The sequence below is a fragment of the Lutjanus erythropterus genome, chromosome 24, assembly GCF_056507025.1.
Source record: "Lutjanus erythropterus isolate fLutEry1 chromosome 24, fLutEry1.hap2, whole genome shotgun sequence".
Classification (NCBI taxonomy): Eukaryota; Metazoa; Chordata; class Actinopteri; order Lutjaniformes; family Lutjanidae; genus Lutjanus; species Lutjanus erythropterus.
In genome coordinates this window covers 12,126,207-12,151,205 of record NC_139340.1, presented here as the reverse complement: position 1 = coordinate 12,151,205, position 24,999 = coordinate 12,126,207, and the positions used below count along the sequence as shown (strand labels likewise).

The following is a 24,999-nucleotide window of genomic DNA, read 5'->3' as shown; positions in this document are numbered from 1 at the left end:
TTGAACACGATACAGAAATGTATATGCGTCAGTATTGAGTTTGATTTTATATATTTACCATTTTATTACATTGTAATGTTGTGACTGCGATGGAGAAAAAAAATATAAAGGAATATAAATTAATTTTTCCAAACGTGTGTCGCTTCTGCTTTCCATTTGAGGACATGATGTGAGGGAGGGGGTGTTTCACAGCCCCGTGAATCACAACACAAAAAATCAGAATTTCAATCAGCTTTATTCGGTCTGAGAATGACATTAAACCACAGGAATCTCTCTACAGGCCAGGCAGGATTTGCATAGTAAAGGACGTTTTTTTTATACTTCTCAAAACTAGAAGACAAAAAAAAACAGTCACTTCAAGGATCGAACACAAAAGGAGTGCAAAGACGCAGCGTGCGTGTAGCATTTAAACATCACAAACACATAAATATGAGACCATCATCTTGAGATTTCTATACTGCATTTTACACCATACATGGCATGAATTTTACACTGCGGCTGCTTTATGGCACAAAATCATAACGCTTTACAGTATAACACACATCACAGGAAGAGAAATGAAATGTTCATCCTCCTCAGTAAGAAGAAAACTTCCATCCAAAAGGATAAATGTCACGTGAACCAACAGTGATTCAGTCCTGTCGATCATTTGTTAATGATGATTCTATCAAGGCATCACAAATAATTTTACATACTGATATTTAAAAAAAAAAGAAAAAAAAGCTGTAAGCAGAAGCAAGAAGAGAATGTGTCGAAAGTTTGGATGGGGAATTTTTCTTCTACTTATACTCACACACACACACACACACACACACACACACACACACACACACACACACAGACATGCAGGCGGCACTGCATAAAGTATGAGACTGGTAATATTCTGTACTCATGAAAAGACCAAAACCAACAACGTGTTAGTCTGTCTCAGTACTTTCTGACACGCTTGTCTTGAGTCGAGCGGCTGTAAAACTGTGGACGATTAATTTCCTATGAGTTCTTCACAATAAAAGCCTCCCTTTTGTTTTAGCTTTTATTAATGTTGGAACAGCAGCAGTAACTAAATACCTGAAAACTAACAGCAGCGCGGGAGAGAAACTAAACTTCAGACCACAGAGATTCAGATTAAAGCGACAAAAGGGCTCAGAGGTGAACACAGATTTTTAAAAACCTCTCTCTCTCTGCTCTCCTGCACATCTTGTAAAACACTTGTTTGGGTGGGGGAGGGGGGGGGTCAACATCTGTCTATCTTTGGTTTTTAGATGGATTACATTAATTAATTACTCTCGCTGGAAAGCTTTTGCAGCAGCACAACGAGTTGTTGGCACCTGAGTAATGTTGCCTGTCTCCATGTGTGTGCACTGGTGAAGCACAGAGCAGAAGAGAGAAAGGAGGACAGAGAGAAACGTGACCAACAGACAGCAAATGTATTATTTCAATTATTTAAAAAAAAAGACTTAAGATTTTCCTGTAAGAGCTGGACACTAGTTTTTAGCAAACTTTACTCAAACAGGATAAAAAAAACTGTATTTATTGGGGACTACTTTCAGCTGCGGATGCTACTACTGAATATTTACAGTAGTAGGACGGTTGTATGGTGTTTTTAATTTTTGGGGGGGAAAATTGAGCACTACAGCACAGATAAATCAGACTTTAAATACTTTTCAGTGGGATAAATTCATCGTTAGCTTTGGTCTATTCATGGGATTTGCGAGATACATCAGATAAATATGAACACCTACATGATTTTATCAAACTTCAATCGTTATGTCAATTTGATCTCAATTTAAATCCAGGTGATCCAGTATGCTTTAATTTGAAAAAAAAAAAAGATGGTGGACATCTCTTTGGAGCATCTAACTGATAGTCTTTGGTATAATTCACATAAATACTCAGAATGGATACCTGACACACCTACACTTTCTGACCGATCTGCATAGAAATCATCCCCTAAAAAACACCTTTTCTCATGATTGTAGTATTTTGGCTATTGTATGGCAATTTATTAGTAAAAATATATCAATTTAAATTGCAAATTTCAGTTTTTCAAAGTGCAAATATGGATAAAAGGAAAATTTAGGGACATCTGAGTCTCGGTGTAACAATTCAAATGAGCCAAAACAGTAACAGCAGACAAAAAAATCAGAAAAATAAAGAAGATTTGAAGAAGTCCATCTAGGAATCTTTCTAGCTTTCCTCTTCATGAAACAGTGGATCTCAGTGAGGTACAGTGTGAATCTTAAATGAGCTACTGGCTCCCTCTGCTGACTAAAAGTCGTACTACAAACACCATGAAAATTAAATACACAGACATGACATAGAGTTTTCTGCGAGGACATTTCCCGCAGAAAACTACAAAATAAATGTCTTGAATCAGAATTCCTAGAAATAAAATGAATAATCTCGCTGTCATCATCCTCCTTTCCCAAATATTTCCTCAAAATAAGTTACATTCTTCTATAAGACCACTGGCTTGTTGTCACATTTTCAAGTCTATCACAACAGTAACATTATGGAGAGTCAGTAACAACTGTAGTATCACTACAGCAGTTTTTACACCAGTGCACACCTCCACAGCAGCTGTCAGCCGGTCTGACGTTTTTAAAAAAATAAAAATAAAATGATCTTTCTACTGTATGTACACACCCATACAGCACACATGCCAGTGGAAGGAAGGGCCTCAGTGAGTAAAGTGCAACATGTCGAGTACCTATTGGAGCACGAACAGGTGACGCAGAGTAATGTGCGGTGACAGACAGCTCCGACTGGTTTTACTCCAACAGGGGGTCGTCGTCGTCGTCGTCGTCGACCTGCAGCCTCTGGAAGGGCCGGGGGCCTGACGGGCGGCGGTGGCTCAGCAACCTGAACAGAACTGGGGAGAAACAAGACCTCTTAGTTTGTTGATTCCTGGAATTTTATTATTTGGTGGGAAAATTTAATTAATTATGCACAGGAGTAACACATGTTAATACGCTGACTCACCAGTGATTGTGCTCAGCAGCAGTAAGACGCCGATGACCAGGCCGACCATCAGAGGGACGTCCCAGCAGGTCTCGTTAGCCAGCAGGCACCGGGCCTCGGTCAGGGTGCCGTTGTTGGGTTGCGGGGGCACCGACAGCAGGCGGCACATGAGCGGGTAAATGTCCACGCTCTGCAAACTGCTGACTTGATAATTCTGACGGAAGCTGGGCCCCGTCGCTGCCAGGAAGGGGTGCATGCTGGGTAAGGAGTTGTCATAGCCGTGATCGCCCACTGAGGGAAGGAAGTGAGAACATGGGTGGAAACGCTTTAAGCGTACGTTTGCTTTAAATTTTGACATTTTTCTTGCTGTACTTGTGTTCACAAGTTTCAAAATGACTATTTGTAAAGTAGTATCTTCTGCCGCAGCCAAAGTCAGATGACAAGATTGGCGTCAACTGACCCTTCCTGTGTCCCGCCCCTTTTTGCTTGTGCTCCAGTATCAGTTTAGCAAGTTTAGTGCCTCAGTCAACCATCTCCTTTCCTGTTTCCTGTCCTTAGATGTGCTCTGTGTTAGCCTTATCTATGTGGAGCAGGAAACCAGATTGTGAAGACGTTGCTGGGAGACCTTTATAAGCAACATATAATCATATTAAAATTGTTAATGTTAGCAAAATGCATGCTAACTAGCTAGCTAATCTACATCAATCATTTTGCTCAAACATTAACTTAATTAAGAAGTGACCTTATATGTAGCTTTTACATGAAAAGAAGAAAGTTGACTGAGGTTCCAACAGATAACAGAGCAAAAAGTGTTCGGAACGGTCAAGTTTGTTTTTCCTACAACATCCTAAAATGTCAGTCTTGTCCTTTAAAAACAAAAATATTTAAAAAGTACAGTACAACAGTGAAGAGACTTACATCTTGGCAGCTTGTTCCCTCGCTGTATGATGGTCCAGCCCTCATCAGCAATCAGTATGATTTGCTGGATGAGCTTGTTGTTCCTGTAGTGAAGCCTATCAGGAATGGCCTTTTTCATATATGCTGTCATATGGGCGTGGCACTTATTGAGCAGGTTGAAGACGGTCTCTGTGTCTGCAAAGCACAGGGACAGAAAGAGTGTGAGCAGCGCACCACTGACAAATGGAGCATTACTTCACATTAATGCTAAATAAATCTGGATTTATTTGTTTCATAAAGAACATTAAAGCTGCACGTCTTTGTGAAGATATGTCAAAAAATCTCATGTTAGCTGATGTGAATTGGGTCACCTCCTTTTGGGATGAGGGCGGCGACAGGTGTGAGGTCCACCAGCGTGTAGTTGTCGGGGTGGAGGCAGTCATCCAGACGTATGAGGCGATCAGCTGAACACTGAGCCATGCCGTGGTCACTGGTTATCAGGACGTTGATGTGACCCCATAGGCCGGCCTGCTTCAGCTCTGACACCAGCAGCCCGATGTTGTCGTCAACCTGATCGCATATAAAAGAGACACAGACATCAATAACCGTGTCAGTCGAGCAGGGTAACATGCTAACACTGTCACAATGAAAACACTGCCAGTCTGGGTCAATGATATATGCTAACCAGCCTGCAATGGTGCTCTGGTGGCTGACTTGTACGTTGATGCATCTTAGTTTAGCGTGTTAGCATGCAAATATTTGCTGATTAGCACTAAAGTCAAAGTGTCATGGCGATCCATCCACTGTTTCATCCCTCACCTTTTCTGACCCAGTGTTGTAAATCAGCACTGGTTTATTGCACAACACACAGTTCAAGTCTGGCAAGATTTTTTTCTAGACAAACACACCTGACCTATCATAGCAGGAAAACCGGACCAGGGTCACATCAGCGACAATGCGAGAAACACCGTAGCAGGTAACCATGACAATATGCAAAACCTGTCCCTGGTTAGGCTTTTCTACATTACAAAAACAAGAATTCATTGGTAAAATGAAGTGCATACTAGGTGGTAAGAATGCATGAACAGACAGTGTTCAGTGGTCACCGGTTTGGTTTTGTTTCAGCCAGTGTTTCACCTTTTCACTAAGAGTTTTCAGATCCATTTGGGTTTTATTTCCATTGGTAATGCATTCCAAAATAATCTCCCTGTATTGAAAAGGATGACCAAAAGTGTTTTTTTTTTCTTTGCTTTGCCACTCTGCAGGTGCCGCCTGTTCATCCTCTAGTAGTTTCTATTGAAGTGAGAAATGGTAATGTAACCACCTGTATGACAGGACAAATCAAACACAGCTCTGGTGACACATAAACCACTTTTGTAAATCATTGCACAGGCCATAAAAACAATCACACTAACCTAACCTCAGGTTACAATATCTACAAATAAACTCTGGTGTAAGAGGCAGCAGTATAAACACATACCCAAGTATAAAAGCAATAGTAAAACATGCTTCCAGCAAATACATTTTGCATACATTTTAACCTAAGCCTTAAGCAAATTACTGTACCTCCTTCAGTGCTTTGCCCATGGCGGTGGTGTTGTCAGGCCCGTACAGGTGACCAGACCGGTCTGGCTCCTCCCAGTAGAGAGCTGCAAACATCACTCCTTGCTCCTGGTGGAATGTGGTGTATGGTATAGAATGACAGACAATAGCTACAAACCCTCTCAGACTTTCTGAATTGTACTGCCTTCTACACTAAAGTGGCATTAATACATTTTTAGAGCAGTGATGGACCAAATTGGAAATGGAAATACTGGAAGACATTCATGTGCAAAACACAAAAAGTAGTGTGAAATCTCTCTGTAACTTTTCTACCTTTCCGTCACCCCGAATCCAGTTTGTCACGTTCCCCAGTCGCTGCTGGAACGTCACGCCGGGGTTGTAGTGAAAGAAGTGTGTTGCAGTGCGGTTCCTAATGGTCACTTCGGAGCCAGGCCACATCATGGCGGCCGTCTTGTAGCCGGAGTCCAGCGCAGACACCCAGAGGGGCTGCGCCTTGTTCCACCACATCGGGTCTGTGTCATTGCCAGCATGGAAGTGCTTATGGCTGACAGGGTCGTACATGTTACTGGCCAGGATGCCGTGAGACTCAGCATACAGACCTGTCACCTGGAAAAGGAAAAACAATGACAACGTGAGATGGCGATTTCTGAAGGATTTGCCTGTTTCCTTCCTAATCTTTCGCAACACAAGAAGCACGAGCGGCAGTGTTACCAGGCTGTAATGGTTGGGAAACGTTTTGGTGATGAAGACGTTGGTGAGCTGCTCCACCAGGACCCCTTCCTTGTACAGGCGCGTCAGGTTCGGCATGGGGAACCTCTTCAGGTAGTCCGCTCTGAAACCGTCGAACGACACCAGCAGCAACGGCGGAAGACCTTGGTGGGCCGTGTCATTTTCTGCTGCCAAAGCTCTGACGCCGCACAGGAGGCCCAGCAGTATTGTCAGTAACATCCTGAAAGGACATGCAAGAAAATTGTTTTAAGACAATGCTAAAAGACAATGCAATCATGCTACTGATAATTGATAATTAGCACAAAAAAACAACTGAGTCTGATGGGAAGGACACTAGTTTTGTAGGTATTTACTCATAAATAGGCTTAAAAATTAACTAACTAATTAACTAACTAGGGCCTGACTGATAATGGATTATTAAGGCTGAAGCAGACTTATAGTTTAGTCTAGAATATGTCATAAACATGGTGAAAAATGTTCATCACAGTTTCCAAGAGCCCAAAGTGACTTGTTCAAATTGCTTCTTTTGTCCAAAGACTGTCTGTTTACTCGTATGAATGACAAAGAATAGCAGCACATCCTTAAATTTAAGAAGCTGAAACCAGCAAATGTTCGACAAGGTTAAGGATCAACCAGAGTTATTCAAATTCATTCTGTGGTGAGCAGGAACGCCTGCACTAAATTTTATGGAAGTTCATCAAACAGATATCGCAGCTTGGAACTAAAATGGTGGACAAGACCAACCGACCTGCAGACCAACAAAGCCATCCCAAGAGCCACCACGCTGCTGAACTCTGAAGAGACCAACAATTAGGGATCAGTTACTGAGCCTGCTCCTGAAACAAAGGGACAGCCTAAGCTGTGGACAGTGCAGTTTAAATTTTCACATCCCTAAACCGTCGTTACAAGACACGCTGGTTGAAAACCGCTTGGCAAGAGACAAAACCACGAGTCACGCTACAAAACCCAAAAGGAACTGAGAACAAATGCCTGGCTGGGCAACAGCAACATGTGTTTGCCAACCATCATTCCCACATACAGAAGCACTTACTGTGGAGAGAAAGTGATTTTTTTTGTAAATGCCAAAAATATTCTTTGGTCGATCACTTGTGCTTTACAAGAAATGAAACTAATAGTGGTTTCTTCCTGCTCTACCGGAAGGCAACAACTCATCTACTACATGTGTGAGCGAGAGGGTCATTTTCTGATTGTTAACCTGTGTCAACTTACTTGTCTTGCTTGTTTTGGGAGTGTTTTCTGTATGTTTGTATGTAGTGGGGGATTTCTATCATGATCTCTAGTGTCTGTTTAAGAATAATGTGTGTAAAGGGCTGTATTTTCAGTATTTTCAAAAGAGTGTGAACTTTTCCTGATAAAACATACAACAGCAAATCGAAATAGCCATTCAGGTTTATTTTGTTGTCTGTGACTTTTTTTTTTGTTCACACTGTATGTTCCAAACTACATGAATATAATTTTGTAATTCTTTCATATGAATTAAAATGAGCATTGACACAACAGCAAGTAAACTGTATATAGGATTTTCTTTGGCTCAGTTAAATAGATCTGAAACATTTCAAGTTCCACAGAAACATCCTGTAATCACATGCATCAAACTACAGACAGACACACACAAAAAAAGGTCACAAAGGGGAAAAAACAGAAACTTTTTACTCATACACACATCCTGTGTGGTAAGAGCTCACCTACAAATAGCAGCTAGAAGCTGGTAGAGAAATTCAGCTCCAAAAAGACGCTTCATCAGGAAAGAAAAATCACAACTTCCACGATGGAGCAACAAAATTCATCACGATTAGAAATTTCTAAATATAGCCCTCACTGAAATACAATGTCCTCTAGTGACAGCATTTTCAGTGCATTACATTATGGTTACAGTTCATAACCTGAGAAGAAGTAGAAGTCTTGTAAAAACATTGCCAAGTAATGTTGTAAACTTTGTAGTCAGAGTTGGGTCCATTCGGGGCACTATTTATTTGGTGTGACAGGACAGAGACACATTTCCAGGCCGGTTTGAAACAGTAAAATGTTCATAATAGTTTACCTTACACACATAGAACCAAAAGTCAGCCTCTAATGTAACTTTCCCAGTGCTCGCTTCCCATTCCACTCACTTCTGTCAAGTACAGAACTGGCTAATTTTCTTATTTACTTTTGGAACTGAGGGAGTTAAGTCATTCCAAAAGCAAACATCCCAAGCTGTGATCTAAAAGATGCATGAAATTGAGGCAAATCTAAGTAAATTAGATTGACAACAAATGCACCATGGATACAACTGGAAGACTCAGACAGCCTGAATCTCAGTCCCCATCTTTCTCTCTCCATTTGATTAAACTCATTAGCCTTTAAGACTTTGGTCTGTCACTTCTGCCTCAGAAGAAGCTCACAGAATTAGCAAAGTAAACTCAAATAAAGTGGTGCAAACTGTGGAAGAAGTAAGACACACAAAAATTAAATATGGTCTTCTGCACTGCTAAAGACCAAAATCTCAACAAGGACGAAGCGTTCCTTTGATCACCAGAAATAATATTTTCAGGCTATGCCACAATAAATTCTCTAATAGCATACACATGAAGATCTTATGAAAAATGAAATATTGCTGGAATTATTATTATTATTATCAATACAAAAAGTATTGACACATTGTCCAGTTCTAGTAGAATATAATGCATTTTTGTAGTTTAAACTATCCAACAGTTATAAAGTAGCAAAATTAGTTCAACCTTTAATATTTACAGCAGTAAAATGCAAAAACCTGCACACTGAAGTCAAGTACACTGTGAAGTATTTTCACAGTGTGGTATTAGTACTTTTACTTAAGAATCTGCAACTTTAACACATCTCTTTCTATATTTTGACCTCTTTTTTTTGCCTCTGTCTCTTTCTCTACATGTGAATGGCGTCTTACTCTTTCACACATTTGAACAAACCTACATTTGAACAAATAAGGCAGTAACGGAACTGAAATTTTACTTTTCTGTCAACAGTCCTCATGTCAAACAGAGCACAACCAGGAAGGCACTGTTCTCGATGAAAAATACCGAAGAATGATTGTTTATAATTATTTTATTATTAATTAATAAAGATAAGTCATCGAAGAATGAGTGATATATCATTGGGAAAAAATAATTAAAGGTTTAATTTAAAAAAATAAATGTTATTTTCATTGTCAAAAGAGGTGATTACCGGTAGCCCTCTGCGTAGCTTATGTTAGCTTACAAATGTTACAGCGATCACAAAATGCTAACGGTCCGTTTAACAGCGTTACCTTTCTCAAAGTTGACAGGTAGATGACCTCCACAGAGTACAATTAAATAACTTTTATTTCCGTCTATTATCGGCGCAACATCATCAATGCACCTCCTCAAAATACACAAATGCTGAGGCTGTTGTCGAGCTGGATATGATTATCATCAGACAGTTCCGGTAAGGCTTTTCAAAATAAACTCCTCGTTGAAACGCCGTCTCTTCAGAATGTAAAAGAATGCTATTTTTGTCATCTATAGTTTCGTTTTCTATATGAATAGCAATTAAGTTGACGATTTATGAGTAACAGAAACCTAATAATACATACTGTCGATTAAATTTCTGCGTTTTAAAAACATAATGCTTTTAATTTGACGTGAAAATCGGCGCACCTCTGTTCTTGTCGCGGCCGCCTTTACGTAACAGTCAACTGACGCCTTAGCTAAATTGGCAGTTCAAGCAGCGAATCAGCGTTCAGATTTGGGGGGCGGGACGAACGTGGGTGGTCTGTTTAGATGCCAAAATTAGCTGTTGTACCTTTGCTAAAAATGAGGAAATCTGTAAAGGTTATGGAAGTTGAATTGTGATTAGAATAACACAATATTTTGCTGTTACTTTTTAGTAAAATACGTCTACTATGAGACAATATGGTGGTAAATTAGTTTAGATTAGAAGTGCATGACCAACTCTAACTCATACCTCTCAGCATTACATTGCAGCATTGTCTTGCAATTTTCCAGGCAGGCAAATTGTCCACATCCACATGCAACGTTATATACAAGATTATCAAAAATGTAGTTTACCTAAAACAGTTTGGTGGTATCTACTCTCCAGCACAGTTTCACTGATAACAGGTAAGATGTGTGATTTTCAGCAGTATTCAATCTCCAGTCATCATCAATATGACAAGAAAATTCCAACAAAACCGAGCGTGTTCACCCTCCAAAACAGAAAGATCAAAACATAGATACACATAGCGGGGTAGCAGGGTGTCTTTTCTCCATGTCTGATGATGTCTGACCACCAAAATGTTTTCAGAGCTGCTTGCATGTGCAGTACCTGCAGCATAACTTACAGACAACAAAAGCAGTTGTCAATTGTTGAAGATGGTCCTTTAAAAGATGCACTTTGTACTTAAAGCCACAAAATAATTAACTTTTTGCAGCGAGTTTCTCTCCACTCAGCAACAGCAATAATATCCTGTGTCTGTTCAAGTTGTCTTCTCCTTTAAGGATCACAACTGTCTTCTCTTGGCATTGACTATCTGCCTTCCCTGTCCAAAGTCCTTGGGTGCTTTGTGATAAGGTAGGCACCGCTGGCATCACAGTCACTCTGCTCTACACCTTGAAGCTCTCCACCATCTCAGCGCGACCTCTGTTTGACCTCTCCCCACAGAATGGATTCCCGTGAGGAGAACATGTACGAGAACCCTGAGTCCACCTACCAGAACCAGTCGTCAGGTGTGTACGACCTCACCTACGAGAGGCCGTACGCAGAACCCTCAGAAATGACAGCGGAGTACGAGAACTCTGGATGGACCAAAAAGCAAATACCGGCTCCCCCTTCTCTCCCACCACCTCGCCCTCCGTCCGAGGAGAGGCGAAGCAGGTCCTCCTCTTCCTCGTCCTCCTCGTCTTCCTCACATGCTGAGGAGGAAAAAGACAAAGGGGAGACTGAGCACTGGAACAGGGAGGAGGAGAAAGAGGAAGAAGAAGAGGAGAAGATAGAGGAGGAGGAGAGCAGCAGAGATCTTAGCTGGGAGAGGAGGTCTCCAGAGCCTGAGGCGGACGGGGGGAACTCATCACGCAGGTCCTCATCTTCATCATCATCATCTTCATCAGAATCTGAGAAAGAGGAGGCAGAGGAGAAGCCAGAGCCTGAAAAGGACCAGCCTGTAGTCCAACTTTATGTGAAGGTAGGGAAGAAGTGGGTTACATTCACTGCATTAGGTGATTGATTTCAGTTTAATCTATATCTCGTTTTATCAAGTGTGTGTGTGTGTGTGTGTGTGTGTGTGTGCATATATATTGCACACCCACAGACAAATACATGAAGGACATGCAGTTTGCATGCTCACACCTGTAAACTTTCTTTGAACTAAACTGTAGGCCTCATAAATCCCAGTCGTAATCGCATTCATATCAGTTCTTTATGAACAAGTGTGCAAGGTCAGTGTGTATCTCCTAATGCGTGTGTGTGTGTGTGTGTGTGTGTGTGTGCGTGTGTGTATGAAGAATGTGATTGTGGTACATCCAGAGTTGGACTTTATGTCCTATTGTCTGGGCCCTCCACGCACCTCGCTGTGCCATTCACACACACACTTTTATTTATAGGTCATCATGTTTAGTCATTTCTCTGTGTGCGCGTGAGTGTGTGCGTGTGTGTGTTACCGTGCTTCTAAATATAAGTTAAGTTGAACTGACAAGAATGTTCTGACTCAGTGCTGAGATAGTTGAGGATGGTTCCTGTCGCATGGCCATGTGAATTCCTCTGTGTGTGTTTGTGTGTGTGTATTACGCCAAGTGTGCTGGTTGGTGGGCAAAATTAAAAATGTATTTACTTATGTATTCATTTATGTATCTATCTATCTATCAATCAAAGCTACACATTGTACCTCCACACCTAAACACGAACATTAACTAGCATTATTACATAATCTGCACATACAACACTAAAGTCCATTTGCACTGGAGTATACAGGTATCATAAATCTGACACTTTGACACTACAACTGTATAAATTATACCAATATAACTTGAGATTACTGCAGTAGAATTAGAGTGATTGAGGTTTACTGTTGGCAGCACCGAGCCCCGCAACGCCCAAACTATTTTCATGCTTAATTTTCTGAATGTTTTGTTGAGGTGTTAGCGTTGCATTGGCTAATTTAACATTATCAAACATCAGCAAAAAGACACTTTATCTCATTAGACTGTTTGCCAAACATGCAACGACTACAGAAATAAATCTACTTTCATCTGCAATGAATTACCCATTAAATTTAAACTGCAGGTCAGTAGCAGTCTATGATTTAATTGTTTGCCAGCTAACATTTTAGTTGCCTACCAGTTTTTAATTATTCATCCTTTATAAAAGGTTTTATAAGCTCCAACTATTGGCTTATTGATGGATAATAAATCATTTACTAATACTAAATGATCTGCATTAATAAGAATAACATTTGGGATGTCATTGCAGTAGAATTAGAGTGACTGAGGTTTATTGTTGGCAGCTCTAAACTTTTATCATGCTGACTTTTTCAAATGTTTTTTTTTTTAATGTTAGCAATTGAGGGGTCCGTCTGTAAGAACTAGATAAAAAGACACGTCTATGTTGAAGGATTTTCTATAACCTGGCTGCCTAAAACGTTCCTCATATTCATGTGATGTTTTTTACAACAACAGAAATATTTTTGTCCTTTTAACTGCTGTATTCTAAAGACTACGACACTGTAAGCAGTTCAGACACATCACAGCATGGGACCCACGGGTGCTGATGAGTCTGAGAAGGAGACGATGACTATTGATGATTCAAAGTCACTTGGTTGTTTTGTCAATCAGAGCTGCACGAGGTGGGAGGGGCAGGGAAGGCACCCTTGGGTGACTTGGTCTGCCCTTTCCCTCCTCTCTACATTAGTGCTTTCAGTGACACCCCCTTTCCCCACCCCACCCAAGGGGGTTATTTTTGCCTGACACTGTCACGCCCCATTGCCGAGGCCTCGGGTACAAATTGAACCTCACACACACATGCACGCACGCTCTCTCTCTCTGTCTCACTCACACACACTCTCTGGTTGGCATTCGTCCTCAGCTGACACTCTGACACAGCTGCGATGGGACCGAGCGGACTTCACCACATGGACCTGGAGTAAAATCTGCTGTAAACCGAAACTGCTCACACACACACGCACGCACACACACACATCTACACACTCGTGAAGCAAAACACACAAGCAAAGCGTGTTTTTCTTGACCATGACGGATACTGCAGCCGAGGAGGACAAGGACCCTGACATTGAGCTATTTGTCAAGGTGGGAAGTTTGGCGTGTGTGTTTTGGTGTTTGTACAGTGTGTGTACATCCCAAGTTGACACTTGATCGGTTTTCTTCTCACTCCTAAATTACATTCCTCGACAAACTTCACTATCTCACCCTGCATTCGGCCTATGACAGATGTTATTTTTGTGCAAGTAAAATTTGAGCTGTATGTGCACACTCTAAATATTGTTTTCGTATATATTTTGGGGTGGCTCCTTTAAGCGTGTGCATGCCATGTTGTTGTTGTTGTGTGCTGATTTTCCATGTGTTAACCTGACACCCACGTGCATGGACAATCTCTCTCTTTCTCTCTCCTAATGAATTATTACTGGGGTCCTTTCAGTACTGAGAAAAGCAGCTTTAAATGCTCTGAGGTTATGATACAATATGCGTTGTGTGTGTTTAGTGTACGCAGGATAACATAAAATACTCATGATGGGAAAATCTGCAAAATTGTTAAAACAAGAAGTGCAAATTATTTAAAGGAATAGTTTAACATTTATGGAAATCTGTTTATTTGCTTTCTTCCAAAGAGTTAGACGAGAAGATCTGTTCCACTCACATCTGTATGATAAATATGAAATTATTTCAGATTATTTCTTGATCAGATACTGAATGTTTTATAAGAACTGGATACCAGATTTCAAAATAGCGCCTATTCATTTGAATGAAAAATATGCGATAAAGGAAAAAAGTTTGTATCGCCTTTGGATGTGTCTGCTTTTGTGAACTTTTTAAATCAAAGTTATGCACCCAGAGTAAATGCCAGTATTATTTATCTCCATGGCCTTGCCTGCTCATTCCCACTGGTCTCTAGGCTCTGGGAAAGTTTAAGAAATATGAAACTTTAATACGGGTTCCACGATGAAAACGCTTCTACTTAGACAAACTGGCAATGAAGCTCTCTTCATACATCCATGAGCTGGATGCAGTGACTTCTTGGAAGCTCCCCTGGTTGCCTGGCAACAACAGGTTCTGACAGGACTTTGTTAATTTGGAGAGCCAAGCTAGCTGTTTCCTATGCTAAGCTAAGCTAAGCTAACTGGCTTCTGGTTGTACCTTGATGTACAGATGTGATAATGATCAATGTCTTGGCAGGAAATTAGTGTGAGTGTGTATTTACTCAGATTTTTTTGCACAGTTTTGCTTAACATTTTTAAATTAATGTTGCACAGTATTGTTGCATTGTAAAACAGTTATAATGCAGCTCATTTAATACACTTAGTTAACTTTCATATTGTGCTGAAAAGAATGGATGAATCATTTAAATTTCTAAATTACAGCACAGTTGTTAGCTCTTACATAAATCATAAATGGGCTAAAATGTAAAACACAGCAAGGCTGCCGAGCGGAGTGAGATGACTGGACTTGTCTCCTCAGGAATTTCATAAAAGAAGTGTCAGTATCATAATTTCTTTAGACAAGCATTATGGACAGTAGATTATATGATTTCCATAGATGATACAGCTGATACAGAAGCCCAAACAGGCAGTGAAGCGGCTAATGGAAGCATTGTGGATTATTCATGTTGGACTTGGTGTCTCATTACAGTGTCCTGTTGCAGCGCTGCGCACACACCCAAGCGTGCACACACCCGCACACACACACACTCGAGTACACGTGCACCCATTCATCCTACTGTATTCGATCACATGCCAATTATAAATGTGTGTTCTGTACAGTATGTACGCACACAGACCCAACCTCAAACTCACTGCTACCAAGTAGAAGACGCTGATTCTTCTTTCTTTGTTCTGCTTCTTCTTGTATAACAAGTGTGATTTGATTAAACTGATTACTGGTTCAGTCGTCAGGAGTGTGAATCAGTGTGTGTCTGTTTTAGTGTACAGTTTGTTTGGATGTCCCTGTCAGTATGTTTGTGAATTTGTGTGTGCATGTCTGATAAGAGAAGTAAGTCAGCATAGGAAGGCTATGAAAGTGTGTTTCTGCATCACTAAACTTGTGTCTTATCATGTTTTTGTGCTTTTGTGTGTGTACAGGCTGGGAGTGATGGGGAGAGCATCGGAAACTGTCCTTTCTCTCAGCGTCTCTTTATGATCCTTTGGCTGAAAGGTGTCGTCTTCAATGTCACCACCGTTGACCTCAAGAGGTAATAATAACATCATATATTAAACTACGTAAATAAATATCAGCACAAACTTCACACAGTCCTGGTTGGCTACTAAACCCACAGACACATGTCAGTTTAATTATGAGGCAAAAAAATACTTTCATGTCCCGTACAAGCACTTCAAAAATCATATAGTAAGTACATATTGTTTTTATTGTTTGTGTTTACATTTGTTTAAAGTATAACTTGAACCTAAACATAACTTAGTGTTTGATTAAGCAGTTAAAATATAGCTTAAAAGCAGCTTTCAGATGTGCATTTAATTATGGTCTGGCTCCAAGTTTTGCTTTGAGAAATACATGAAGGTAATGAACAGATTCTCAGAGGGTCACATTTAAAAACGCTACACTAATTATTTTTAAGAAATGAGGCCCAAGGTAGCTGGCGTTAGCGGCTATGGCCACCATGGCGAGAGGGCATTTGTTGAATGGAAACTATATTATCACTGGTGGTGAAATAGTGCTCCGTGACACATTTATGGTGGAGGTTGTAAAGTGATTCCACTCTGATTAGGAAACCAGCTGACCTTCACAACCTGGCCCCGGGGACGCACCCGCCCTTCCTCACCTTCCAGGGGGAGGTGCTCACCGACGTCAACAAGATCGAGGAGTACCTGGAGGAGATGCTCGCGCCACCAAAGTAGGCCTCACGCACAGACGCACACGGGGGAATAGGAAGTAGGGCGAGCAGCACTGTAACTAACACCTCGTTGACGTCCTGTTTTGCAGGTATCCCAAACTCGCAGCGAAGAACCGTGAATCCAACACAGCAGGAAACGACATATTTGCCAAGTTCTCAGCTTACGTCAAAAACACGAGACCAGATAAACATCGAGGTGAGGATCTAAACACAAAACCAATTGATACGTACATCCAGTAAACATACAGGATCCAAAGCAATGTGCTCTTAGGAATAAGATGCAAGTAGAACCATAAAGCGGTCCCTTTTTGGTTCCTGGTGAAATTTATTTATACAGATTACACTTGGAATTGGAGTTCTACCTAGAACCCAACATAAAGGGTTAAACCTAGGACCTTTTTATGGTGGAACGGTTACACCCAGAACCTTGAGGCCCTTGTGCATCAAATAAGCTCTGGTTCTTTACTGGTTCTATTCATGATCCTTAGAATCATTGCACAACCTGTAGAATATGACACGCCCACTTTGGTTCCCAAGGAAGACCTGCTTTTTTTTTTGGTTCCATCCAGGAACGAAGTTTTCAGGTTTCGAATCAGTTCATTTTTTGGTGGTCAGGGGATTCCATCCTTTCAGAACCTTAACATCATCTAAGGGTGTTTAATATTCCGAAGGTTTTATCGTAGTTCTGCCATGAACCCTTTTATATTCCAAGGGTTTTATCGAGAACCTACCCAAGGTTTACGGTACAAAGAAACCCTGATGAAACCTACAAAAGGTTCTTCGAATGAAAACAGTTCGTAATGGAACCCCTGGCCTTACAGAGAACCCTTGACTAACCCTTTCTTCAAAAATGGTCCTGGTCAGAACCTTAGACCTTCAGGAAGAACGCTTTTGGAACCTTTATTTCTAAGAGTGTGTTTCATGCGTGTGTTTCAGCGCTAGAGAAGAATCTAGACAAGGCTCTGGCTCAGCTGGACGAGTATCTGATGAGTCCCCTTCCTGACGATGTTCAGGCAGGACGCCACAGTGGCGAATCCAAGCGCAAATTCCTGGACGGAGACGAGCTGACACTGGCTGACTGCAACCTTCTGCCCAAACTCCATGTCGTCAAGGTAACCTACTTTGTACTGGTTTTGTTTGGTTTGGTTCATTTGTACTTGGCTGTAGTATTCACAATTACTTGTTTTTTTTTACCAGGTGGTTGCCAAGAAGTACAGAAAGTATGACATCCCGTCTGAATTCAGAGGGGTGTGGCGTTACCTTGGCAACGCCTACAGCCGAGACGAGTTCACCAACACGTGCGCAGCTGACGCGGAAATTGAGCTAGCCTATAAGGACGTTGCTAAGAGGTTGGGAAAATGAATACAAATCACGCTCCTGACAAACAGCATATACACTCTTTCCAAAGGATGAGTCATTTAAAACACGTTTAACTGTAGCACAGTGGTACGAGTCTCAAAGAGGAGACACAATCTAAAAATGATTTTCTCAAGTCTGAAGCCTCCATCTGTAATTAAACTGACTATAAACAAAGGGAAGAGGCTGAAAAATGTGTGCTGATATTTCTTTTAAAAAAATGTGATTTTTATTTATTGAGGGAAAATAAGCGGTTGTGATAGGCTCGACAGGTCTGTCAAGCTTTTGGATTTCTCAGCATGTTAAAGTGGTAAGATTAATATTGGTGTAAAGAATGGAATAAACAGGGTTTGCCTGCTTTAATATAAACTGCAATTATTTGCATGCCAGCAAAGAATTACTTCAAACGCCCAGGAACACATTGTTTATTTTACATAAGCTTTGTGGGGTTACAGGTTATGTAAAAAAAAAAAAAAAAAAGTTCAAAACTACAGTAGCTCCTGAATGCTAACAGCATTATTATTCAGGGTGATGCTGGCAGCTCTGCCCCGCTCTTTATTGGATTTCAGGAAGTTAAGACCAGTCAACCAAACACTGTTTCCTTAGAATTAATAACAGTCTGATTTTACATTTTGCTTTGTCATCTACAGTTCAGGACAGCCAATCAGAATAGTAGAGCAAACACAGGTGTTACCATGGATACTAATTAAGGCTCTGCTACTGTAAATGCAAGGGAACCTTAATTAGTATCATTGGTAACACCTGTGTTCACCCTGCTATTTCATATCAATATGGCCGCTGTGAAATAAAGAGAAATGAGAAATGTTTTTCTGTCTGAAATCAAGGAGCCATTGTTTCGAGAGGCTAAAAAAAAAGCCACCACTATGATTGTAAACTGCATGCTGTATGTGCTGTGTGAGAACGTAAAGCTTGACGGGCGTAGTGAGGGTGAACAAATGGTCAACCGGACGTATAGGAGGAATAATACAATTTTGCTGGTGACAGCAGCCAATGATGGAGGTTGTTTTCTCCTGAGCTCTACTGAAGTATTACGCATTTCTGCTCACAGTTAATCTGCTTTATATCATTAATTTATTTTCCATGAAGCAGGTTTTGATTATTTGACCTGTGCTTTTTTGTTTTTTTTCTTCTGTGGATTATGTTGTATTATTTCATTGCAGGGTCGAATTAGTAGACAAGGAAGTGTTGTTAGAAAAAATGTTGTTAAGAATGTGTTTCAGCCAAAGTAATTTGTCTTTTATTAGGGCAGTCTCGGCTTTATAGACTTTATAGATTGTGTCCTCCTCTTCTTCATGAGGCAATGACTGACCAGTTCAGTGTAATGGGGATAGATTTTCTTTGGAGATTGTTTATCTCTTTTGAAATGCAGTTTCCTTACTTTTACAGCCTGCCTCCACAGTTCGTGTCTTATCCTATCGATCCTTGTCTGAAATGGTCACAGTCTCACAGTATATTTAAGATTAAAAGTTTGATACGATCAGCCGTTCATGAAAAAGCACCAAACTTACCCCAGCTGCTGTGTTGTCATGTTATTGAGTGCAAACTGATGGTAGTAAATGTCATTTTAATCACGAGTGCCTTATTGGGAATCAAGCTCTCCTCTGCCTTCAGCTCTTTATGTCTATGCAGTAAATTATATATGTTTGAATGTAATATGAATGTGAATTATTGATGTTGTCAAAGGATTTCTCATGCCCTGTGGAGCCGCATGATCATAATATAAACTTAATATTTCTGTAAATGATTGTAGCTCAGCTATATTAATATTCTTTCTGATTATTAGAACCATGAACCCACTGTGTATACTATGTCGTTTATTTGAATAATAAATCTATTTTCTCAGACAGTGAGCTTGGGAGTTGTGTTTTTTTTTTCTCACTGGAAACTGTCTCATTGATGCATGGATGTGATTTACTCATACATGAGAATGGATATTGACTGCGTGTCCCCCAGCAAAGATGGTAATGTGTTACGTGGTGCAAATGTTCCAGCAGAAACAGCAATAACAGAGCAGGAAGCTTTGATGCTGATTTGTTTATGGAAATACATGCAAAGTCATGTCACAAGTAGATGCATCTTTCTTTCTGAGTCTTTGAAACATGCATTCTGTGCCACATATATTAAGCAATGTAAAACATATATCCTGCACAAACAAAACAAACAACAAAATAATCTACCTCAACTAATTCTTCATGATCTATAGGCTCATTAACATATTTGTATGATCTGAATAATAGTATGAATATCAGTCTCCAGGGTTTATATACAGTCTGTGAGGCAGAAAATGCCCAGCAAGCATAACCAGGAGGACTGACAGCACAGCACAAGGCAAACATGACCATGTCCCTGAATCACTGGCCAGTGCTTTACTATTTCCCTGCTGTCTGTAGCGTCTAACAGCCAGCAGATGGCAGCAAATACAAAGCTTTGAATGGTCCGTGACAGCATGAGCTTGTAGTTAGGGATCGTGGCAAATGTTGCTGAACATCAGTCACTCATATTGGCCACATTTCTATCAACCACACAGGCTTGGTAGTGATCAAACATTAAAAGCATAACAGATAACAAAAAACGAGCAAAAGCTGTTAGTGTTTGTGCAACAACAACCATACAACCATCATGATCACCTATGTACTTAGAACTACTGTATTGTAAATATCCAGTGTAATAGTGAATACAACTATTTAACAATCATCAACAGTCTTCAACTGTCTTAGCAACTTTTTTTTTTTTTCCCTAGTCAGTAAGTTTTGCACTTTTTAAAGCTTATTTTTATATATGCATATATTTTTAAGAAGAGGGCAGTCTTTATGGATCCATTTTAGGGAAAGTACACATTTTCACCCAGCTGTTACTTTGTTGGCACCAAAATACACACCACATTTCTTATTATGTAAATTTTTTTGTGGTTTATATTTCACACTTGCTTTGTCAGTGTACTCCAGTGAAACTCATTTTAACTGACTTAAATTGTTTGACCAGCAAAATAGATGGAAATACAAACCCTGTAACAGCTGTCTCAGGTTTCTGTTATTCTTGTGCACAAAAGAAAGTAAATAAACGAAAAAAGTACGCAAATTTGACACAAAATATCGATTTTAGAATGATTTTATTGATTTGAAAAGGATTTTATCACTTGTGCAACGTCCTCTAGGCTCTGTAATCAGAAATTATTATTATTATTATTATTATTATTATTATTATACACTATTGGATCGTTTAAGTGGTGAACACGATGAGTTTTTCGTTTTTCTGCGGGCCGTGAAGTCGCAGACGGTCCCTAACCGTCACTCTGGTTCTGCTGTGGGCAGAGCAAACACACACACATAGAGAGAGAGAGGCTGGTGCGCTGCTGTGGCTGAATCTCATCTTTCCAGTCTGCCCAACACAACGACGTCCCTGCTCGCCCTCTACCTGGATTTTTAACTCTTATTCCCACCTTTGAACACCACCGTGGGCTGCCGACAGAAAACGTTAAGAAGGTAAGCCCGACCTCTGTCAGGGGAGCAGCTCCGGACCTCGTTTTGAGCTCCATTGTTGAGGAAATAATGCTGGAAGAAGAGGCGCAGCGTTTAGCCGTGTGTGTGTGCTCGGGAGTGGGCGACTTGTCATTGCGGCGGTGGCGTGTGTGTTTTGTTGTGAACTGTGCGGTGGTCGACCGAGGCAGCTAGCCGTCTCAAGCTTTAAAACAAAGCTAATGTAGCCATAAACGGTGATAGCTTCCATGTAAGTCGGTTAGCCACATAAAAGCGGACCTGGCTGGTAATAGAGCAGAAGAGCTAACGTCAACGCTAGCTTTTTTTTTTTTTTTTTCAACAGCCAGTTAATCAAAACGTTAACCGCCGCAGCGAGGAGCAGGAGCAGGGGGTCCCATTGTTACCACACGGCAGCTTTAGCTAGCTTATAAAACAAGTGATAGATAGCATTACACATCGCCTTTGGCCGAATAGCATCGCTGCTTCAGTTTCATGTCTCGAACAGGTTAGTCAAGAATAACAGAAGTCATTGAGCTGCATGTTTCCAGCTGTGCTTCGTTAACGATGTGCCTCTGAAGCTACTGGCTGTAATTCACCACAAGTGCTCCTCTCAGCTGTTATAAGTGCTTATTATGACTCCGCTATGTGTGCACTGTTCACCACGGAGAAAGCAGGTAACAGCTGTTCTCATCCGTGTCAGTGACAGACGACAGACCCTGACAGAGTTGCACTAGTTTTTGTTTTTAATATTATTTATGCAGTTTAAAGTTTCAGGGACAGTGCACGTGAATTAAGGTTTCTGTAAATATGCCAGTTTAGCCATTTTGGCTAATTTCCAACTGCGGTCTCAGGGCAGGTGTAATGAGAGCTGCATGAATGAATGAAAAAGGAATAGTGATACTGTGCATATGGCAGAGCACGCTTCATTAGAAGACATAAGGTGGTTTAAAACGAGGACAACAAAACGCAAAACCTATAGTGATGTTCTATTGACTTCCTGTCAAGCACACTGAGAGCCTGGTGTTAAACTGACTGACATCTCACAACAGTTTTGACAGACACATCCGATAATATAATAATAGTACCATGCTGCTAACACTGTTTGGGTCATTATGCACATGCTTACAATTTTCTTTTTTATTTACCAGCTCATCATATAGTATTATATAGGGGGCAAGAAGCAAATAATGTATTTTCATAATATCAATGTAAAATTTTGCAGCACATTTGAGAGAAATACAATATTGTCTTGGTGTGAAGATGGCAAGTTATCTCACATTTCATCATAAATAAATATAGGTTAGGGCTGCAGCAAAAATTATTTTCATTATTGATTAATCTGTCAATCATTCTTTTGATTTTTTTCAGTTGTTTGGTCCAAAAAATATCTGAAGATGTTGAAAAATAGTGATCACACCACCCAAATACTGTGGACTACAGAAACCAGAAAATATTCACATATAATAATAATCAGAATACTTACCGTTTGTATGTTTGCTTCTTTATCTTTGCCTGAGGAAGACTGTGTGTTGTTGAAGTAATTAAAGTCATATCCGCATCAAATAAAAGACTTGAGGTGGAAGACAGTAATGTGCTTGCTTTTCTTAAAAATCTTAAGCTACTTGCTACAGATTTTTTTTCAGTTCAGATAACTACTTTTACTTCTACTTGAGTACAGTTTTGGCTATTCTATCCACCTCTGGCAGAGCAGGTGATCCATTTGTTGTGGGGTTTTCTTTCAGCTTACATGTTGCGTTTTGGTGACATAGTCTCGGATAACAGGCTGTGGAAGTTAATCATGTTAATTCGTGTCCTGTAGGCCAAGGAAAAAAGCTTAGTTGGAAAAAAAAAAGGTAGGATCTGTATTTTTAGCCAGCATTACATGAATCGCCTAACAGTTTTTTTTAATGAGACATTTTTTTTAAATGAAGGTAAATGCCTGTGGAACCTTGCCTGCTACAGCTTTTATAATTAATTACGGTTTAGTCGAATGTTTTCCTGCTGGTTGTTGAGGAACAGCAAGATTAGTGAAACCTAAGTGTAATCACCATTCAGTAACAAGGATACAGGGAGAGTGAGAAGCTTGATTTTCTGCTCTGGCGTGTATTAGGTCACTCCGGCTCATTGCTGAAGCACTTAGCTCACCAGTGCAGTCCAGTAATTTTCAGTCTGCACTCATGTAATCAGGTTATGACATGCTGATTTGATTATATGAGATGTATCTTGGGTCATTATCATGCAGGCTCCAAATGCGATTGTGTGTTCCTTCAATGAGCAGCTTGTCAAAAGGTCGTCATGTCTTTAAAGATGGTTGTGATTGGGACAAATTTCCCTGCAGTATATCTTATCGTATTCGCTGTGACACTGCACAAACTCCCTGCTCATGATCCTCGACTGTAGGCTGAGAGCTAATGCTGAGCGTAGTGACCATCCCGAGGTGAGCCACCAACTGCCCCCGGCTTTATAAAGAGCTCTTTCAGCCACCTTTTTTGCCGGAGCCCTTGGGATTATAAATCCTGAGGAAAAGGAGCTTTGCTTCGGTGGCATGCTTCACTGGCAAGAAATCGTTGGAGGGTGTGTGTGTGTGTGAGGGGAGGGGTGTGCGTTGAAGGGCTCGGTTGGGTGGAGAGCCAGCAGAGGCAGTGGAGGGATTGAAGATGGAGGGATCGGGGAGAACTGGGCTGTGGTGATGGATGCCATGCAGGGAAGTGGAACACTTGGCCTTTCTGTGATTAAAGGGCTCCTGTTCTCTCAGCACAAACACACACACACATAAACACACACACCTGTCCTTTCTTACTTGAGGTCACACGGAGGTATAAAATCAGCATTTTGGAAGAAGATTGTGCCATGTTAGTTGCCCTTTTTACCCAGAAGCCCCACTCCACCTTGGCACTCCACTCTGAAGAGGCTCTTTACCATCACGCAGCACACATTCGCCTCTTTACAGTCGGTCTACTGTTTGGAGCTCTGCATTTGCAAAGCGCTCATTTATTCTGCACATCTGAGCTGTGGAGAGATGTGCATTGGTCACAAAGCCTACAGTAAATCCTCTTGAAAAGCTGTTTTCATATCCAGGGCAATGACTAAAAAAACTGAAGAGGTAATAAAAGGAAGATTAGGGATTTTCAAAGGGCCTTTACTGTAACCTCAAACATTAATCACGTCCTCAATTTCATGCCTGGGTTTTGTCTCAGAGGCTATTGAAAGATTTCTCTCATAGATGGAATATTGAACCGTGAACTGCTGTTAAAGGGGCACTCTGCCAGTTTTACACATGAAAATCAACTGAGGGATGGGTATCGTGACCGGGTACTAAATTGGTACAGGTTTCTGATCGGTTGGTACTGAAATATTGATAAGCTCCTTGGCAACTGGTGCTGCTATCAGCATTTATGTGATGTTAATTCACTCTAACATAGCTGGCACTTTCAAATTCCTTACCCCTCCATAATTACGACGAAGCTGCCAGTGTCAGGTAATTATGTTTGATATTGTCAAACGGCACGGGAACATTAATGTTCATCATTAATTGATTAATAGCTGTTAACAGATTAAAAATGAAATAATCTGTGTTTAGGCAATAGTCTAGAAGTGGAAGTAACTGTGCCTCATTTGACAGTGTTTGTTTGGTTATTGAATAATAATGATAAATAAATTATGTAATGCAAATGTAATTGCATGGCTGACAGGGGTAAACCTTCAAAAATGCAGGTTCACGTTACCAAATCTGACCAAATTGAAGCTAAATACAAGGTATGGGGAAAAAAATACATGTAAAGGGGGAAACACCAGTGACCTTAAGAAGCAAACAAATACAGCACTCTATAAATCTGGCACAGTACATTGTATTTGACTGCTTTAGCAAAGTGCTAAAGCTAATGTAAAGGAGAAATATGCAGTATATTTACTGAAGTAGTCCCTT

General features: G+C 40.6%; 3 protein-coding genes across 6 annotated transcripts in view; 2 read left to right on the top strand and 1 right to left on the bottom strand.

Moving 5' to 3' along the window:
- Positions 1–1,973: 1,973 nt before the first annotated feature.
- Positions 1,974–9,585, bottom strand: enpp4 (ectonucleotide pyrophosphatase/phosphodiesterase 4). 2 transcript variants are annotated; one of them, XM_084713446.1, is made up of 9 exons: positions 9,437–9,540; positions 6,899–6,944; positions 6,133–6,370; positions 5,734–6,027; positions 5,425–5,529; positions 4,230–4,428; positions 3,880–4,053; positions 2,983–3,252; positions 1,974–2,872 (listed from the first exon to the last, which is right to left on the bottom strand). In XM_084713446.1, exons 2-9 carry the CDS (start codon positions 6,916–6,918, stop codon positions 2,772–2,774), a joined length of 1,401 nt encoding a protein of 466 aa, XP_084569572.1. In that variant the 5' UTR covers positions 6,919–6,944; positions 9,437–9,540; the 3' UTR covers positions 1,974–2,771. The 2 variants fall into 2 exon arrangements, with proteins under 2 accessions (XP_084569572.1, XP_084569573.1); XM_084713447.1 differs by lacking the exon at positions 6,899–6,944 and having other exon boundaries at positions 9,437–9,585.
- A 1,141-nt stretch (positions 9,586–10,726) lies between these two features.
- On the top strand, positions 10,727–17,899 carry clic5a (CLIC family member 5a). Of its 2 annotated transcripts, none has more exons than XM_084713448.1 (6): positions 10,727–11,329; positions 15,452–15,561; positions 16,096–16,221; positions 16,311–16,417; positions 17,158–17,333; positions 17,419–17,899. In XM_084713448.1, exons 1-6 carry the CDS (start codon positions 10,811–10,813, stop codon positions 17,581–17,583), a joined length of 1,203 nt encoding a protein of 400 aa, XP_084569574.1. In that variant the 5' UTR covers positions 10,727–10,810; the 3' UTR covers positions 17,584–17,899. The 2 variants fall into 2 exon arrangements, with proteins under 2 accessions (XP_084569574.1, XP_084569575.1); XM_084713449.1 differs by lacking the exon at positions 10,727–11,329 and adding an exon at positions 13,169–13,445.
- Positions 17,900–20,900: 3,001 nt separating this feature from the next.
- The window catches only part of mgat5 (alpha-1,6-mannosylglycoprotein 6-beta-N-acetylglucosaminyltransferase), a 103,457-nt gene continuing 99,358 nt past the window's right edge, over positions 20,901–24,999 (top strand). For both annotated transcript variants that reach the window (XM_084713618.1, XM_084713617.1), the window contains exon 1: positions 20,901–21,080. The gene's annotated coding sequence lies outside the window, so the exon portion shown is untranslated. The remainder of the gene's footprint in view (positions 21,081–24,999) is intronic.

Coding starts and splice junctions, on each gene's coding strand:
- enpp4 (XM_084713446.1), bottom strand. CDS start 6,918: ATGGCTTTGTTGGTCTGCAG. Junction 6,028..6,132: donor TTCCCAACCATTACAGCCTG/GTAACACTGCCG, acceptor TTCCTTTTCCAG/GTGACAGGTCTGTATGCTGA. Junction 2,873..2,982: donor GCTGCTGAGCACAATCACTG/GTGAGTCAGCGT, acceptor GTTTCTCCCCAG/TTCTGTTCAGGTTGCTGAGC.
- clic5a (XM_084713448.1), top strand. CDS start 10,811: ATGGATTCCCGTGAGGAGAACATGTACGAGAACCCTGAGTCCACCTAC. Junction 11,330..15,451: donor TAGTCCAACTTTATGTGAAG/GTAGGGAAGAAG, acceptor GTGTGTGTACAG/GCTGGGAGTGATGGGGAGAG. Junction 16,222..16,310: donor GAGATGCTCGCGCCACCAAA/GTAGGCCTCACG, acceptor CCTGTTTTGCAG/GTATCCCAAACTCGCAGCGA.